At 26.2% G+C, this 16,115-nt stretch overlaps 3 protein-coding genes across 3 annotated transcripts in view; all 3 read right to left on the reverse strand.

The window, feature by feature from the left end:
- Nucleotides 1–157: 157 nt before the first annotated feature.
- LOC122718055 (unconventional myosin-XIX-like) lies at nucleotides 158–4,353 on the reverse strand. Its single transcript, XM_043942729.1, is given in 14 exon segments — nucleotides 158–196; nucleotides 275–392; nucleotides 457–537; nucleotides 622–1,541; nucleotides 1,652–1,803; nucleotides 1,869–2,077; nucleotides 2,142–2,318; nucleotides 2,399–2,634; nucleotides 2,691–2,954; nucleotides 3,027–3,291; nucleotides 3,373–3,702; nucleotides 3,781–3,998; nucleotides 4,081–4,150; nucleotides 4,216–4,353. Coding segments are annotated over 13 exon segments (3,036 nt in total). The 5' UTR covers nucleotides 4,234–4,353; the 3' UTR covers nucleotides 158–196; nucleotides 275–296.
- A 115-nt stretch (nucleotides 4,354–4,468) lies between these two features.
- Nucleotides 4,469–16,115, reverse strand: part of LOC122718248 (transducin beta-like protein 2) — a 40,530-nt gene continuing 28,883 nt past the window's right edge. Inside the window, exons 3-7 of the mRNA XM_043943128.1 lie at nucleotides 5,667–5,890; nucleotides 5,399–5,585; nucleotides 5,125–5,310; nucleotides 4,856–5,038; nucleotides 4,469–4,773 (exon numbers count right to left, since the gene is read on the reverse strand). Of these exons, the coding sequence (XP_043799063.1) occupies nucleotides 4,550–4,773; nucleotides 4,856–5,038; nucleotides 5,125–5,310; nucleotides 5,399–5,585; nucleotides 5,667–5,890 (1,004 nt within the window). The 3' untranslated portion in view covers nucleotides 4,469–4,549. The remainder of the gene's footprint in view (nucleotides 4,774–4,855; nucleotides 5,039–5,124; nucleotides 5,311–5,398; nucleotides 5,586–5,666; nucleotides 5,891–16,115) is intronic.
- LOC122718246 (mRNA-capping enzyme) lies at nucleotides 6,013–8,470 on the reverse strand. Its single transcript, XM_043943127.1, has 3 exons — nucleotides 7,239–8,470; nucleotides 7,013–7,148; nucleotides 6,013–6,939 (listed from the first exon to the last, which is right to left on the reverse strand). The coding sequence occupies exons 1-3, from the start codon at nucleotides 8,153–8,155 to the stop codon at nucleotides 6,214–6,216; spliced, it is 1,779 nt and encodes a 592-aa protein (XP_043799062.1). The 5' UTR covers nucleotides 8,156–8,470; the 3' UTR covers nucleotides 6,013–6,213.

Here is a 16,115-nt window from a genome sequence, read left to right on the forward strand (position 1 = left end):
AAAGGATTTCATTTTATACTTCAAAATTCATACATATAAACATATTTTAATATTTTCTCGTTAAAACGAGAAAACGTGAAGTATCATTTTTTATTTATATTACAATGCATTCATATAAAATTTAATATTTATAACTATTTATAATAATAGATATATTTCTATATATGAACATATGTACAATATCTTCTGTATATTGCTAAAAAATATAATAAGATAAATTAATTAATTTATTTATTTAACTAATAATAAGTAAAAGACTGAAATAATGACTGACTTTAAAATATTAATTCTTTTTATCAAAGACAATCTTGTAATCCTTGTGGTAATTTATTACGTGGTAATATATGTGAATTAATCAAACATGTAGTTCGAATATGCATTTTTATTGGTATCTGAAATAATTATTTTTAGCATTAGTATTATTTTTTAATACTATTATGATTTTAAAACACATACTGCAGTAAGTCGTCGTCGACTTAAAATTCCATTTTTATAAAAAAGCGGATAAGAATCCATTTGAATGAGATTAGTATTATCCTAAAAAAAATAAACTTTTAGAATTTATATATGATATGATATGAATATTTAAAATTCATTCAAATATCAAATAAAAATACTGACTGTTTTATGATATATAGAACTTTTTTTTTCATAATTTTTTTTTGTAGAATCTATATGAATTGAAGTAACATGTAATCCTAAATATTGTTTCAATAAATTATTGTTGTTATTATTACAAGTGTTTATTATATTACTATACTTATAAATATTTTTGCTATATTTAACTTTTAAAAAATTATTAATATTGATTTTTCTCATAAATTTTGAAGTATCATTTTTAATGAAATTTTTAATGTATATTGGATTGAATTGATAATTAAAATTCTTTAAGTTTGTTTCCGAATTTTTAAGAACATATACTTTTTCCAAAGTATTTAATATTTTTATTGAATCATTCTTATTTTCTTTCTGTGAATGAATTTTCAAATTTTTATATATATTAATATTTTTATTATCTTTTGTATTTTTTATTACAAAGTTTGAATAGCTTGTTTTATCATTATTTTTAAAAAAAATTGAATTAGTGAAAAATATGTTATTTTTTTCAGAAGTATTTAATTTTTTCAATTCATGATCAACTATAATTTTAATAGATATTATATTTTTATTCATTTCAGAAACATTTTGTACTTGATAATTATTTGTTAAATATTTTAAAATAGGTAATGTTATTTTACATTCTGTAAAAAAAAATATTTATAAAAAAATATAAGATTATATTAATATAAAAAAAATATATATATATATATATATATATATATATATAAATAAAAATAAAATATGCTTACTATGTCTCATCCAAAATTCTTGTATTTTATTAACACACTTTATACAATAATTTCTTTTATAGGATTCTAATATAAGAAAAATATGCTGTGTTAAAAATATCAATTGTTTTCCAAAATAAATCTGTGTTTGTAAATCTTTTTTAGATATAACTGATTCCACAATCAGTTTACATTTATCAAAATTAATTGTTTCTGGTTAAGAAATATTTTCATTTTTAATAAATATGATATAGTATATATTAATAATAGATATATTAATAATAGATATATATATAAATAAACAAAATATTTGTATTACTTACCTGTAGATTTTTTAGAATAATGAAAATAAAAATCTCGATAAGAGAAATGAATAGGATACTTGCATTTAGCTAAGGACAGAACATCAAAAATACTACTACATACCAATTGTTTTTGAAAATCTTTTCGATCCCATTTCTGATTTATCAATCGACTGAAAAAAATAATTATTAAATATAAAAAAATAATAAAAAAAGTTTATGCAAAAATATATATTACTTTGGTTTAACACATCGTACATAATGTAAATCACATTTGTTAAGTTTTTTAATAAGTATATCCATATTATATTTTAACTTAGCTAACATTGTTTTTTTTTTAATAGTAGATTTTACAATATATAAATATTGCTTTTCTTCAATATTAATTAAAGATTGAAAAAATTTATTTTTACTTGTACTAAAAATTAAAAATATTTCACTCGGAACCTATAATAAAATTTTAAAAAATTATAATTATTAACAATTCCAAATTGCAAAATATATTTAATACCTTATCTATGTTTTTAGATAATATATTTTCTATAAAATATGCAACAGGACCAGAATAATGTTCTATAATGAAATTTCCTTCTTTTTCACTTAAAAATTTTTTTTGTATATTATGTAAATTTTTATATACCAACTGAATTATCTTTAATATATCAATTACTACGAACGATTGACAAGCCTGTAAGTGAAAATTGTTATAATAAATATTATTGTAATAATAAATTTCATGTATAATTGAATAAAAAATTTTTTACATACATCATTTAAAATTAAAAATAAATTTTCTTCAATAACGTTTAAACGTTCTTTATATAAATTAATAGTATGCAAAGGATTGCAAATTTCAATAAAATTTTCTTCTTGTAAATTATTATGATTATTTTTCACATAAGATTCTATGAAATATTGTTGAATTTTTTCATTAACATAATTTACATAAAGCTGTTCCATGCCATTTTTATTGAAAGATTCAAAACTAAAGATATCCAGTATACCTAAAGAGAATACATATATAATTTGATGAATTTTTAATACCAAATTTCTAACATACCAAGCCATTGAGAATATTGTTGTTTTAGAGACAAAATATTGTTTGCATGATTTAAAATCCAGTGAAAAAGAAGATCATATATATATCTAATTATACTATGTAATCTATTACGACATGCATCAACAGTAACAAGATATTGATGATATGAGATGTATTTTCGCCAAATACTTTGCGGATTTATAAGAATGGTTATAAGCAATTTTATCATGGTATCTTCAGTTAAAGAACCAAGAATACAACTATTTTTTAAAGCTTCTTTGGATTCTACAAAAAAGATTATATAAAATTTCTTATTTTTGTATTATTTATATATTTAAAAAAATTAGCACAACATACTATTATTATTAAAATCAATTATACATATTTTACTATTTTTTATAAATTTAATATTTCCCATATGAATCAATAAAGCAAGAACTTGAAAGATATGTTTTTTTTGATCAGGTTTAAAATCCAACATATCCAATGCATTTAGAGTATCTTGAAAACCATTTTGAAAATATTTTTTTTTTTCATAATCTATAGAACTTAATATATCATAATCTTTATCTTTAGATAAATAAAAATCTTCAAGTTCTGTCTCTGATATTCCAAATATCATCTGAAATATATTATTCAATATTATTATAAATATATTTTAACTTTTTACTATATAGGAATAAATGAAAATGATAAATTAAACCTGATAAAAAATTTGAAAATCGTCTGAACTTCTTGTTACCTTACTTCTCTCCAAAAGAAATGAGTTAATAGTTGCACCAGAAATAATATTATTTTTATAATAAAGTTTAATAAGTTCTCCATGTCTTGAGCTTATTTCATTTTTTTCAGTGCATGCTGTTGTAAAAACAGATATCAAATGACACGCGTCTGTAATTCTTAACATTATATTATTCATATAATTTTCTTCAGAAAGTTGTACTGAAGCTTTATTAATGTTACTAAAAAATTCTAAACATTTGTAAACATTAAATGTTTTTCCTGTTCCAGTTTCTCCATTTATAATAATTACCTGAATTCATAATGCACTAATAAATTTACAAAAGAAATTAATTTATTATTATTTATTATTTTTCATTAAATGTTCTACCTGAGAATTTTGTCCAAATTTCTTAGTAAGATTGTAATGTGCCTTAGCAGCAATAGTAAATATGTGAGGACTTGTTTCATAAGTAGCAATTTGTTTATCAAATTTAGAAGAATGATACAAATGAAATATTAATGCTTCATTGTTAGGATTTAATGTCAAAAGTAATAAATCAACCCATGTATAAATTTGACCATGTTGTAGTCTTTCCAAAAGAAAATCTATAATTGAAAACAATATTAATATCTTTAGAATTTTATTTGATATTTAAAAGTATAAAATCTATATGAGATATATACATACTAATATCTTTATTTTCTGGTAAACCATTTAAATCATTTATTAAATTCCATTCAATTAGGGAAATTGGTTGCTGCAATGTATATCTATATGTAATTTATAAAAACATATTAGAAAGATAATATATTAATAGCAAACCTCTATTATTGCAAGCATAGCGGTTCGTGTTGCACAATTGACTACAGAGTAAATAAAATGATGTCAAAAATAAATATGTACATATTCAAGGTCAAAAAAATTCACATATTTATCTCAGCCGACATTTTTTAAATCTGTAAATTCTGATAATATGATTTATATCATAAAAACAATGAATTTAAATTTATCAAATATTTTCAATTTATTATAAACAAATGAATTCGCACGTATGAATCTTTTTATTCAAATACATTAAAAAATTATGTTACAAACAATCTTTTTTAAATGCAATTTTAAAATTATTGGCCTTCAAAAAAACTTTACAATTATTTCATTAAGGACACTTTTCTCCCATTATTTGAAGAAATTTTCTATTATCTTCAATGAGTTTTTCTAAACGTTCTTTTGTAGCCGAAGTTTGCTTTTGCATAAGTTTGCGTCTGGCAGATTCAATTGCCACTCGATAACCAGTAACGTTGCGAAAAACCTTTATATGTCTATCTCCAGCAACCAAGATATATTCTCCTACAGTATCAAAAGCTAGGCATGTAATAGGTCCTGTAATACATAATATAAATAAAATAAATATAATATAGATTAAATAAATATAAACTATTTATAAAATTGAATAAAAAAATACCTAAAAAAATATCTTCTATTGTAGTATCTAACAAACCAGTAATTGTAGAGTAAAAACTTAATGAAGATCCATGAGATATCACCAAAACTTCAGTGTTAGGAGAGAGCATAATATTAGCTATTGTTGTATTTTCCCATTGTACAGTTTGAAGTACATGAGGATCTTCTCCTTTTTCAAATTCAACTATAAACATAATATAATAATCAATTTGAATATAACAATTCAAGACAGAAAATATATGGCAAAAATATCATTATATAATTTATTACTTTTTGTATCATATAAACGATAAGTTCCATCTTTTGATACAGTTGCCATACTACTACTATCAGCACTAAATGTAAAATCAAGTATTCCAGATGAATGACCAGCAAGATCAAATGCCTTTGCTACTTGTTTAAATTCTCCTGATTTACTAAATACTACTTCCCATATATTCACGTCGGGAGTAAATCCTAGATAATAAAATTATTATTAAGACATTGATAAATTATAAAATATAAAATAAAATAAAATATAAATTAATAAATTATAAAATATTACCAGATGTGCCAATGAAACGTCCACAAGGTGATATTCGAGCTCTATATGTTGATCCAAGATGTAATTCTATAGTTGTAAGAATCTGTCCTTTAAGATCCCATACTATAAGATCATTTAATTTACTGCATGTAATAATATATTTTCCTGTACATGCAATATCCATGCCAACTACATCTTCAGTATGTCGCTAAAAATGAATAATAAAAAACATAAAGTTTGTATTAAAAAAAAAAAAAAAGAATACAAGAAATAAAATTTTAATATATACCTTTGAAAATTCTAGAGCTTTAGCTGCAGAAGCTAAAGTACCATCTGATTTTTTGGAAATTTTATAAACTTCAATAGTATTTGCTACAGCCTTATGTATAAGAAAAGCTTTACCGTCAGGAGACCAACGTACTAATGTGGCATGATCAAATTCAACATTAACACGAAGCGATCTTTTTTCTTTTATTGTCAATTCTTTTGTATACCATAAGAGAACAGTCCTATCTGAAAAATTAAAATTTATAATCTTAAAATTTGTTTATTTCAATAAAAATAATTCTAATCCAAGGAAGACATTATATAATAAATATCTTGTATAACTTACAAAAAAAAACACATGATTTATTACAAAGTTTCTTTATTGAATGAACAATTTAAGATTATTAAAGTTTTACAGCAATTGAAACAAGTTTGATGGAATATAATAAGCTAGATATAATTAATGTAAAGCTTGAATAATTTTCATGTTTATAAATTCATTAAAATTTTACAATAAATCTATTTTTTAATTTTTAAATACATTGTAGTATCATTAAAACTAAATGTAATCATTTACGCTTTTTATTCGGTGGTGGCATAAGATCAGAATCATCTTGTAAAAATCGATGCCTATTTATATAATCTAAAAGTCGTTCAGTTGTTATAGGTTTTATAATACTTTTACATACTGATTGAGCTGTACTGAATGAATTAGGAAATGATTTATCAGTTCTTTCACGCATAAACACCCATTTGCCATTTTCAAATTTACATTCTATAATTGCATTATTTAAATCTTTTATCTGTTTAGTGACTTTCATTCTGTCAAATGGTTCTTTTATACCACCTACATAGAGTTGTCCAACTTTCTGTGGAAGAATTCCTTCCCCAGATTCTGTTACTATTTTTAATCTAAAATCAACAGAATTATGGGATAAAGGTTTCCATTTTAAAACTTCTCGTGAAAGTCCTGGACAATAGGGTTCATTAGCAGGTTGAAATATTAAGCCATCAGGTTCATGACCTAATTGTTTGGCAAATTTTTCACTTAATAAACTAGCAGCCTGTATTACATCCCAAAAGGATTTTAATCGTACTGAAAAGGGTTCCATTTCTTTTCTTAATTTTCCTTCTTTCATTGCTCTATGTCTGCCACCTATAATTTCACGCTCAATGATACAAAAACGGTCAGGATGAAATCGCAATTTACTAACATCTCTGCTATCATACATCACTACATCATAAACTAAATATCTTGGATATTCTTTACCATCTGCTTTGTCAATCACCATTTCCTATAAAAATATTTCTATTAATAACTGATTTAATAATTTCAAATTTTTGTTAATTCTATAAAAAATTACTTACACCATCTAACAATGTATCTTTAAGAGTTCTAGATATATCTCTTGGATGTGGAAAAGTCATTCCATTAACTTGAAATATACTATTATCTCTATCTATAAAATAAATTTCTCCATCCGCTTGAATTAACATCATATACCTATATACAATAATAATAATCATCAATTTAATACAATCGATATTTTAATATTTCAAAATCTTCAATGTTTGAAATATATCGCCATCTTACCTGGTCCCATCTGCTTTCCATGACACTCTATAAGGTTTTTCATGCAACAATCTAATATTATCTTCATCCATAGAAACTGGCTGAGAACCTGGAAATCCTGTTGATTTCCAAGAACAGATATCTTGAACACGTCTTTGTATTCCACTTAATTTCCTATTATCTAAAATAGGTTTCACTCCAGGTATACCAGCCATAAATACTGGATTCTTATTATTAAATTCACGTCTTCTTCTTTTATTGAATATATCTTGATTATAATTATCATTATCTGTACTTGGACCTTCATCTCTGTCTTCTACATTAGAATCATCATATTCTAAGCACCAAGCTGGTCTTGGTGGAGGATCAGGAGCATCCTCAATATCATCATATCGCCTAAATAATTCTTGAATATAATCACCTTTATATATGCCTGGTGGTCTTACATTAGCAAATTCTGCCAAACCAGCATCAACACTAGTACCATCAGTTTCTACTAAATAACTAATTATAAGGAAGCCAGTTCTATTGAAACCATGTGTACAATGAACACCAATAACTTCTAATGGATTATATGATATAAATTTTTTACAAACTTGCACAAATGTTCTTGTTTGTTCTTCAGAAGGAGTTTCACCATGACCTCTACACTGTAACTTTAAATATTTGCAACCATACGCTTCTAAGCTTTTTTTATCGTAAAATCTTGTAGTATTAGTTAGATCAATCCATAAACCTAACTTTATTTTCTGACTTTTTAACGATGCGAATAACATATCCACTGTAAACCGACATTCTTCTGGTACTTGGTTGTCATATGAAGATGACAATGGAGTTTTGAAAGCAAGGAATTTATTTTGAATTAATTTGATTGCTTTCCGTGGACAATGAAGCCATCGTGGAGGAATCGGGCCCTTACTTTCGTTCCAATTTGACATTTTGGCACGTTTTTTATTAAAAAATGAATTTTCTTTTTTCTTTTATTTTATTTAATAAAATGTTATAAACGCAAAAATCATTTTCAGGCTATACGTAAATACGATATATAACCTATATCTTGACAAGCATTTTCGTTTATTTATTTCTTTGAATATATGTAATAGATTGATTTTTTCCAATTAATCATTGGTATTATTAAGTTTATCAAATATATATTCAATTAAATTAATGATAAAAAAAGAAAGATATATAAATTTTACACTCCAATACCTTCCTAGCGTCAGAACAGCTGTTACTAGCGTCTACTGATCGCCATTTTAGGCTTTCACTATGCGACTTTTATCAAACTTCTCGATGAATCGATGATGCACATCAATATTCGATAGAATCGATTTATTTTATAAAAAAATTTAAATGTAAAAATTTTGTATTTTTTAATCTATATAATAATCAATATTTTTCTTGAAATTTTTCTACTTTGTTGTGAAATATACATAAATATACATTAAATATTATATTATAAAGATAATAATATAATATAAATTATATTATGTATAAAGATAATTCTATCATATATTTTCACATGTAATAGCATGAATAAGAATTAATGCAAAACAACAATTTTAGTTTATTTCAAGTTATCTTGGGAAGCAATCTTAAATATATTTCTTTAAACTCAAATCTATAGTTAAAAACATTATTCAAGTACTTATTAAATCATTTAAAATATAAACATAGAAGTGAAGAAGAAAGCAAGCTAAAATATTTTTATAGGAAATTATTCTTATAGGAATAAAAATAATTTATTCTTCATTTCTTAATGTTTCATTGACTTCACAATCAAATAATAATATAACAATTATCCATAACAATAATACATATCAATTCGATATTTATTGAGATATATGATTATATGAGTATAGCTGCATACTAATAATTCTTCATAACAAAGAACGTAGAGAAGGTTTACGATACGGTCAAAAATTTATCGTTATTTTTAAACGAAAAAATATAGAATTTCGTTCATCATGAAATATCAGTTTACTTAAATGGTATGTAATTCATAATTTCTTTACAGTTATTTTCTGTATTTCGATAGATTTTAAACATCATAAATCAAAAACCTTGAAGATTCTCCAGTAGTGAGTGAGTACAAATACTTACTATTCTCTCATAAAAAAACTATTAGAATCGAACTATTTCAGTATCGGAAATATTCCAAAAAATTTCGCAATTGCTTCCATTGGAAGAAGCTTCTGTCTTTCTTTCAGAGATATAATGTGTTAAAAACATAACAATCTTCAATCCATGCATTTTAAAATTCACAGAAGAATAGGTTCACATCAGAAAAGAACTATCAAGATTATACCACAAAATATCAAGTAACGTTCGATCAGATGATTATTCAGATCATTAATTTGATTATGAGTCTGTTAAGAATTAATTTTTATCTTTCAAATATTGTGCGTCGCAACACTATTAATATGAAAACTATTTAAGATCATTAAAAAAAAAAACTCTTATTATAAATATGTATATTTTTATTAAATATAGAAATTAAATTTCAAATTTTTACACGAAGATATATCGATGTAAAAACAAGGTTAAAATAGATTTTTTCTGGAATATAAATAATAAATTGTTTCCGTGCATTTGTATTGATTGTAAATCAATACAGGATATACAAGTATCTATCTCAAATAACTTTAAATAAAATATAATTGCTAAGTATATTGCACAAATGGAAAAGCAAAGCTCTGTCTCGAATTTCTTAGAGAAAGCGTGACCACCAGAGAGTGAACGAGAATAGCTCATTGCAATAATATCGTATATTAAACATATTTAATATACGAACATGTAATCTATTAAGCGATTTTTTAATTCGATTTCATTGTACATAAATTTTTATTTATTCGGCATAATGCAGTCAATAACATAACACTATGAATTATTGATTAAATTTTTAATCAATTTGATCACGATTCAATTTTTAACGTATAATATATTAAACGTTCATTTTCTAGGAAAAAATCATGGTTTTCAAGGTAACGTGTTCATTTCAATCGATCCGTAGAAATATTGTTTGATAACGATGGAAAATCAACAAATTACATGAAAATGGTAAAAAAATATCTCGATCAACGTTCTATCATAAATCATAAATGAAAAAAATCAAATGAATCTGTTTACAATAAACACGATGTTATTAATAACATCTCCATGTTTATTACACATCTTTTCAAAAACATCTTTGCACGAAATATTATCCGAAAGAAAAAAAAAATATTTTGTGTTCATTCAACGAACAATAATATATAGAAAGAAATTGATGTAACGCCGAATTTTATATTTCGCAATCCGCAAACGATGAACGACCACGTTCGTGTCTTCCGTTCTTTGATTTCCCAATCGAGCTAACCTACCTTCGGAATATTTGATGTTCCTATCTCTGCCTGTCTCGTGAAAATTTCAGGTTTCCTTTTTTCATAATTTCACTCGTCACCACGTGTTTCATCACGAATAAAAGGATAAGAAGATTTTTTCAATTTTTCCTTTTCTCTGGGTTGCAATGACTTGTTGAAATTCGAACAAGTAAGGACATAAGTATCGTAACCGTACGTCTGTGAATAACGAGCAGCATAACCTTCAAACAATGCAAACATTTGAAATTTTGCTAACGCGACGAAAATTAATAGGATTTTTCTTTATTTTCATCACGTTTACGTCAAGGAATTGGACTCGTCTAAAGAGAAATTTTTAAGAAAGTTGATAAAATCAAATGCCGATGTTAAATTTAATCGAGCTACGATAAAATAGTTTTACGAACGAAACGTTTCAACGAAGCTAACAAAATTATTCAAAGCGATGAACAGAGATAACAAGCAGACTCGATTGTAAATTATAATTTGGAATATTCGCATAGATGCAAATAAACGTTTTATATTAAATTACTATGCTAAAACATTCCATCGAAAATGACAAAAAGTAGTTCGATATACCTTTTTGTTCGATGTTTTGACGTATTTTTTATTTTTTCTATTCACTTTGTGTCGGAATTTTCTGTGTACGCAAGACATCGATAAAATCAGTTTAACGAAACGAGCATACTAAAATGTATCGATACTACGTCACAGGTGTTTTGTTGGACCACAGGACGATACTAATTACCTTAATCGAATCGTTATCTATGACGAATAAACCGTGTTATTATTTATTGTCTTTCCTTTATTGTTTTTTATTATGCATACTTTATTATATCATTATCATTATCACTTAAGTCAATGATTTTTTTTTTCTTTTTCTTTTATATTATTTACACATATGAATTATCAATTGATTCTTTCCATTGTCGCTTTATATTTTGTAAATATGGAATCCAATTATTTTTATCGACGCACCTTCTGTAACGTAAGCATAGGTGCAGCTATATTTAATTTTATCGTTCCAATAATAATAAAAACGAAAATTACACAAAGATTTTTAAAGATGAATGAATTATATTTAGAATCACATTTGGCGAACGACCAAAAGATCGCTTTAGCCCAATTCTAATCTCGACTTTTAAGAAATTATTTTTATTTTTAGAAATTTAGATTAGAATTTTAGAATTTTATTTTAAAAAAAAAAAAAATTTTCTTCATTTTCGAAACAATTTCCGAAAAAAAAAAAAATAAATTTGAAGATTCGATCGAAACTTCTCTCCAAGAATGATTTCCAAGGTTTCCATTTCGTGTAGTCGCGGGCGTGGAGAAAGTTTTCTGCCTTTCCTCGAACACGGCGGCTCCTTGGCCGTTACCCTAGGAAACGCTTCCTCCTCGAGGTGGTCCCCCACGTTCGGCCGCTACCCACGCGTCCTTATCCGAGGAAAGAAAGTTGTTACGCCGCACGAAACACCGCGGATTTTCTCTCCGCGACCCGCTCCTATCTCCGTCGACATGCCCTGGTTGCAAGCAGCATCCTCTCCTTTTCCATCCGCAATACGTAAGTTTTCGACAGTGATGGGGAAAATTTAATAGTTTAAAATTACGAATTACTTCGATAATTACGATAATTTATTGGTTGAAACATAATAATAATAAGAAGAAATAATTGTGATGCCAGAATGTAATGTAATATTACGAATATTTTAATAAATAATTACTTAATAAGTAATTTTACTTGAAATTTTTAATCAGTTATTTTTTTCAACATTGATTTTCAACTTTGATTTTCGACCGCCTTCTCGATGACAGAAAAGCACAGAGCAGATTACTTTTTATATTTTTTACTTACTTTAACGCGTCGTCAATTTGGATTGTATTTATATTTAACAGAGAAGAAGGTACAAGGGATTCATGGAACGAGTTTACTACCTCTTGATAGTGGTAGATTGATAACAAGAGAGTATCGTAAAACACTTATGGCAGTGTGATAACGATGTAACGTGAAATTATTATACACCACGGTCGGTGTATACGTTGGGTAAGGGAAAGCGATTTGGATAACAGAAGAAATAGCAGATGTCAACGTATATTTAGAAAGATGCCGTAGATACGTGAGAAAGTTTTATGCTAACCTACATACTAGAAGTGTTTAATATCCAAACTATTTAGATTCACTAGACTCACGACTAAACTCACGACTAGGTCGATAATGAACGTTAATTGAAGCATTAAGTTGCATTCAATGTTTAACTTTTTACTTTACAGTATGATTCTTTTTTAACTTCTTTCCACTCCTCTACATCACTAAATTATTTGCACTAAAAGATCCTTCAACGAAAGAGTTACACAATCCTACCTAAGATTCCTATCTATCGAGTATGAAGTATCAAATAATTTAACGGTACAACGAGTTGTATCGTCCTTGACGATACTTGTAAAAGAATAAAAAAAAAAAAAAAATTACGAACGTGACGAATCATCGTTACATGTGGATCGAACGTAGTCCTGGTTACCTTCTATTTTTGTCATATTTTATTAATTTGACCTCGAAAATTTCTAATGTGTTCACGCGTTAAATATTTAACAGAGATCGCTCGATCGTTCACCTCGAAATATCCATTTTTTTTCTAGAGACAAAATTGAAAAACAGTTCAATAACCAGACGATAAAGTATATCGTATGTGTTACGTGTGTATTAATAAGCGGCTTGTGTGTGGAGGACAAATTTAAGAGAGGCAACGCCTCCGAATATGTCCCTGACCCGCGTAAAAACCTTCCGAATGTCTAGCACGGGTGAGCGAGCCGCTCGTTTACTATAATTTTTTTCTGGTTAGCAGTGAGCCCTGTGAGCATGCGCGTGTATATATATGTGCGTTGGTCGTACAACACAATTATCGAGTAACAAATATGTGCAATTGTACGTAAATACACATACACATACACTAATGTACACCGTACAGTTAAACAGTTTTATTTTTAACTCAAAGGTCTCTAGATTTTCGTTTCGTGTTATTAAGCACGTGCTGAACACGTGCTGTTAAAGCGCGCTATTCAAAAAAAAATGAAAAGAAAAGAAAAAGAAAAAAGAATACGTAATTATTTATTTTTTTTTTTTACTATTATCACAATGAATTCTCTTTTCTTTCTCAAATGAAATTATTCCGTTTATTACAGAACTCGCGATAAAAACTTTTCGCGTATTCACGATTAAATTGCCTGACGTTTTTAGGAAACGTGATTCCTAAGAATTTTGATTAAGAAACGAGAACGATGATTATAATTTTGAAATTTTGAGAAATAACACATACAGTCGTTTTTATTCTAAAAAAATATTGAAACGAAGACACGTTTTACAAATTCAATGCAACAATCAAAGTCGTCGATTTTAATGGAATCGATAGACTTTTACGCAACGATCGTAGGAAATGTAATAATCCGTCAGTTGTGCAATTATTGCGTAATGCGCACGCGACACGTGGCTTTGAAATCGAATTTTCCCCGATACGGTTTGCTCGATCATCCAATGGCAAAGAAAAAAAAAAGCAATTCCTTGCGTTCGCAAGATTACGAAGATCCACGAGAAAATTTCGTAAGATGTTAAAACAGAGATTATCGTTTTTACGTTCTTAGATAAATTAATCCAATTATTTTGAATCTTTTTAAAAGATTGATTTCGAAACGATTATAGAGAATAAAAAAAAAAATTGATAATTGCGCATAATTGCATCGTGCAATTTATTAATTATATTGATAATAAATCTTTTTGCTGATCCATTATTATGAGAAAAGAATCGATCGAAACGAAAGAAAAGGAAGGAAAGAACGAAAAAGCGTTTTCTTACGAAATTAAAATATCGTTATAAGTTTCGTTGTCAACGCTCGAGATAATTCTGAATTCGGACACAATTATATTTTTGTAGTATTAGCAAAAATGTTTTAATCACGGCTCGTAACACGTTCGAGGAGAAGATTTACGCGATACGTAAAAAAAAAATAAATAAATATGTAAATGAATTATTTTTATTATCAAATAAATCAAAGGAAATAATTGTTTTGCTCCTCTATCTTATGGAGATCTCTTTCCTCAACGAAATGTTTTAACCGGAAAATATAAACAAGCAAATTACAACGCAGTTGATCGTCTACGATCTTCTTATCGCGAGATTCCGAAGATAATGTTATCAAAAAAGCATAATAATAAGATTTTTGTTTTTGTACAAGTAATATCAACGAATAACCGAATATCACGATAATCATCGAATATTCAACACAATAATATTTTTCGAACGAATTTTTTTGAAAAGAAATTCGGCATATATTATTATTATTATTATTATTATTATTTATTTATTTATTTATTTTTCTTTTTAATGATTATTTTATTACTCGATCAATTTCTCAACGAAGCATCGAGTAATAGTAAATAAAAAATTTCCATTCAAAAATATAAATCATCTTTCGATTCCCGCAAACATGTTTTCGTAAGATCAATCATCTGTCCAAGATCATTTTTCAATGTTTTTATATATTCTTTACGTCATTGTGATGACGTTAGAATATTCGAAACGAAAATATACGTGCCTTGATAACCGGCCTGTAATTACACACTGTGAAAAACCGTATAACCACGTCCATTACGGAGAAGTATCACTTTCGCTTTGTACGCAAATTACAGTTATCTTTTAATCGTCCTAATCGCAATAAGGAAATATGTAATTCGGCAGATCATCGATTTATCGTACGATACGTGCTATGCTCGGAAATATTTCGAAAAGAATTTTATTTTATCACGTGTGAATGACGTGCAAATGTGTAATGCTATAAACAATTTCTTACATTGTAAAATATGAGTCGGAGATCATTTGCATTCTTGATTTTCAAATACGTGATTGTAAAAGAGCAGAAGATAATGGTGAGCGTTAATAAAAACACGATTGGAATTTGTCTTTTGGTGTATATATATATATATATATAATATAATCGTAATATATATATAATATATATAATATATAATATATATATATATAATATATATAATCGTAAATTTTTATTGCCTTTTATATATATATATATATATATATATATATATATATAAAAAAGGCAATAAAAATTTACGATTTCAAATTTCTCTTATTTCATATTGTCGCTTTATATCAAGCGAAAATATTAACTGTCTATATTCTGTGAATTTCTGGTTCCTTATGAAATTTCGAAAACAACTTTGGAATAATAATAATAATAAAAAAAAAGAAAAAGGAAGGGAAAATGGAAGTTTGTCGAAGATGTAATATAAATACAAAATTGTTTCCGTTTCGATATTCGAAACGTTTTCAAATAATTAATTTTTTTTTCATTTCTAAAGAGACACATGTTTGATGAAAAGACTGAAAATTTAAATTCTTTGCTTTATTCTTCTCGAGAAACGTGTGCGGCGCGTGTATCATAATCTGTCCTCATAAAATAGATTCTCAAATATCGCTTGACAATGACACGTTTCCTATTGCTATTTCGTACGGGTTCGAAAAAAAAAAAAAAA

Source organism: Apis laboriosa, unplaced genomic scaffold (genome assembly GCF_014066325.1).
Source record: "Apis laboriosa isolate Shangri-la unplaced genomic scaffold, ASM1406632v1 scaffold5_cov152, whole genome shotgun sequence".
Lineage (NCBI taxonomy): Eukaryota > Metazoa > Arthropoda > Insecta > Hymenoptera > Apidae > Apis > Apis laboriosa.

What these genes read in the sequence shown, in the direction of transcription:
- LOC122718246 (XM_043943127.1), bottom strand. Translation starts at nt 8,155, where the DNA reads ATGTCAAATTGGAACGAAAGTAAGGGCCCGATTCCTCCACGATGGCTT. An exon ending in TGGAAAGCAGATGGGACCAG is followed by an intron (nt 7,149 to 7,238) that starts GTAAGATGGCGA and finishes TATTGTATATAG; the next exon opens with GTATATGATGTTAATTCAAG. An exon ending in AAGATACATTGTTAGATGGT is followed by an intron (nt 6,940 to 7,012) that starts GTAAGTAATTTT and finishes ATATTTTTATAG; the next exon opens with GAAATGGTGATTGACAAAGC.